Raw genomic sequence first — 2,949 nt, forward strand, 5'->3', positions numbered from 1 at the left:
CTCTCTCTCTCTCTCTCTGTATATCTGTGTGTCTGTCTGTCTACACCCTGAGGTGAGCCTTTTGAGTAGGAGGCTGGGAAGCAGCTTTATTATGTCCCTACAAGATAGGCTCCTAAGAACAGCACCGAGCACCCTGTTAAATGACAAACAGTCAGCGGGAGCGGAAGAGGTCAACGTTGCTTTACCTGAGTGTCAAATTTAGCAGCACTGTACAAGAAGGATTTACAAATGTCGTACATTCCATCTGTGTCACATGTGGAGTTTTCCAGGCATGCAAAAGCCCCACAGCCAACCTGCAGGGCACTGTTGAGGCAGCGAACCACTTCAGCTGAAAAAGACAAGCAGAAATAGTCCGGGTCAAGCCAAAGGGCTCTGGGTAGGAGCCAGTAGGTATAGAGGCCAACATCTGCATTTATCCTTGAACTTTGACCTTGGGTCCCATTAGATAGAACAAGTTAAAGAAAAGTGTGGTGGTGGTGGTGGTGGTGGCGGGACTGATGAGAAAGGGGATGAATGGGCTCTTTTTGCTCCTAAGAGTCAGAGCCGAGGGGATGACTCCCCCTCAGGCGCATGCTTTCTGGGTCTCACCCTTTTATTCATTTTGGTGGCTAGAGAAGTTAGGTTAGAGACCTTGTAGTGCACAGTGTCTTCTGGTAGTGACAGGAATCAGAGACTGACACTGGGAACTTGAGGGCATGGGTAGGGTGTAGGTGGTGAGTGGCTGAAGGTCAGGCTCATCCTGAGGGGGTCCGGAGAGGACCAGAGAACCTAGCAGCCTTCTAAAAAAAAAAAGAATGCAGTCTGGAGTCAAAAGCATTGGGCATTTTCATCCAAATGGCAGGGAATGGTTTGCTGAGTCCACACGGAAGGAGACCCTTCCCAAAGAGGGCTTCTAACCCACAATGGCTTCGGCAGAAGAGACTCAGAGCCCTTTGTATCCACCCCAGCCCCCCAACCACAAGCCAACGCTCCGAGGTGTGAATAATCTCTCATATTAAAAAAGACTTTCTTTTTCCAAAAGGAGAAACAGGTGTGGAGAGACAAGTGCAAGGCGTCCCCTGTGCAAGGCTGGAGGAAAACCGCAAAGAACTTGCACCAGGCTTTCTGCATTCTGGGGAAGATCTGCCATAAAAGTAATTTCTCTCCCACAGAAGGAGGGGTGTTCTGGCAGGCAGCTCGGCATGCAATGATCTGTAGCCTTCATACCCGTAGCGTTCTCCTCCCAGATCAAAAGCGTGGTTTGGTTAGGCTAAGGCTTCCCCGCCCCCCTTCCACCTCCCGCAGCCTCTGGGATGTTACAAGTCATTTCCCTAATTATATATTTCCACGGGTTCAAATTATAACTTTGCTTTAAGCAGTTTTAATATGCATTAGGACTGCTATTGTTTTAGGCAAGCTTGAATTGTGAATCACGGCATCGCTATAGCAACTAAGTACAAAAGGAAGCGAGGCGAAAGGCCTCCTCTCGGCAGGGACCTGCGCTCTTCCATGGGGGGGAGCATCTGCAGCATTTTGACACCTGCGGTCCCATCTCTGCCAACAGCTGGGGAGAGAAGTGAGCGGGGAGCAAAAGTCAAGGGGCAGAGGGAGTCCTAATGCCTCTTCGCCTCCGGAGGCCAGGGCCATATACAGTTAACTGGTACTGAAGTCAGGCCGAAAGTAAGACCTTCCCCTCAGAGAAAGAACTGCTTCTTTCACAAATGCACTTCCTTCTAGGGGCCATGGGCTGCTTGGGCGATTGAATGGAGCCGGTGAGAGCGAGAAAGGAGACAGACAGCCCTGTAGGGAATGGGGTGTGTAGAATCCCCCCCCCCCCTTTCTTCTTTCCGAATCCGCCCTGGATTCTTTTTTTTTTTCTCCTTCAGATCTGAGAACTATGGTTCCACAAATCATTGTGCAGAGGGGGGCTTGTCTGGGTGCTCTCTGAAGAGATAGAGAAGTCAAGTTGCAAGGTCTTAAAGGAGCAGGGAGAGGGACCGGCAGCAGGTAAGCCGCGCATCACCTTAAGACCGGCTTGTGGAGTATGGAGCTGTGAGGCTTGCCAACATTTAAGCCTTTCCCCGCCCCCTCCCCCCAACAAGAGGGTACGTGCCAGATTTCAGGCAATCAGGCTGGCTTATGCAATGAAATACCCTCAGCAGAGCGCCCAGCTTCTTCGTTAGTTGCATGCAATTTATTAAACAAAGGAACTCCACTTCCTAAGGCTATTGGATTACACTGGCAGTGCATTACCACCGGGCATGAAGCACATTTATTACCGAGATCAGCCGTCAGGGACACACATGCAAAAAGTGCGAGAGGCAAATGAGGACAGCTCTTTCGGGGAGAAACCAGTCCTGGGGTTGCTGGCTTACCTGAATTTTGAGCTGCCACCCGGGATTTTCTGGGGCTCACAGAGTCATTCTGTTCCACCTCGTGCGTTGCAGCAGCACTGATAACCAGCACCAGAATCACTGCTGAGTTTTGGAGCATTCTCTGAGAAGTTTCCGCTAAGTTGTTGGCTTTTTTTTTCCTCCCCCCCTTTCCTCTTTCCCTCTCCCGGCTTGAGTGAAGATGCGGATCTGGATATACTGAAAGCTTAGGTGAGGATCTGAGGAAGAATTTGTGTGTGTGTGGCTGGCTGGTTGGCTGGTTGGCTGGCTGGCTGCTGCTGCTGCTGTTGCTGCTGCTGCTTCTTACACCTCTGGCTTTTGCAATCTGGGGGCCCAAGAGCTGCACCCAGGGATTTTATAGCCGTCTTATCGGTCCTCAGGATCAGGGACCAATCAGATCCTTCAACTGGTCCGTTTAGCCAATAGGCAGGCACGCTTATTCAGCTGGAGCTTTTTGACTTCTTAGAAATATTTTCCAGCAAATTGAAAGTACCTGCTGCCAATGATTTATATGTGTGTGTGTGTGGGGGGGGGGGCTGTGTGTGCAGGGATGTGTGAAGAGCTATTTTCACACGCT

The 2,949-nt window shown here is 50.5% G+C and overlaps 1 protein-coding gene across 1 annotated transcript in view; it reads right to left on the reverse strand.

Annotated features, from left to right (window-relative positions):
• The window catches only part of Stc1 (stanniocalcin 1), a 12,214-nt gene extending 9,561 nt beyond the window's left edge, over positions 1 to 2,653 (reverse strand). Inside the window, exons 1-2 of the mRNA XM_005355459.2 lie at positions 2,355 to 2,653; positions 186 to 328 (exon numbers count right to left, since the gene is read on the reverse strand). Coding sequence (XP_005355516.1) covers positions 186 to 328; positions 2,355 to 2,472 — 261 coding nt within the window. The 5' untranslated portion in view covers positions 2,473 to 2,653. The remainder of the gene's footprint in view (positions 1 to 185; positions 329 to 2,354) is intronic.
• Positions 2,654 to 2,949: the final 296 nt, after the last annotated feature.

Source organism: Microtus ochrogaster, chromosome 17 (genome assembly GCF_000317375.1).
Source record: "Microtus ochrogaster isolate Prairie Vole_2 chromosome 17, MicOch1.0, whole genome shotgun sequence".
In the NCBI taxonomy this organism is placed as follows: Eukaryota; Metazoa; Chordata; class Mammalia; order Rodentia; family Cricetidae; genus Microtus; species Microtus ochrogaster.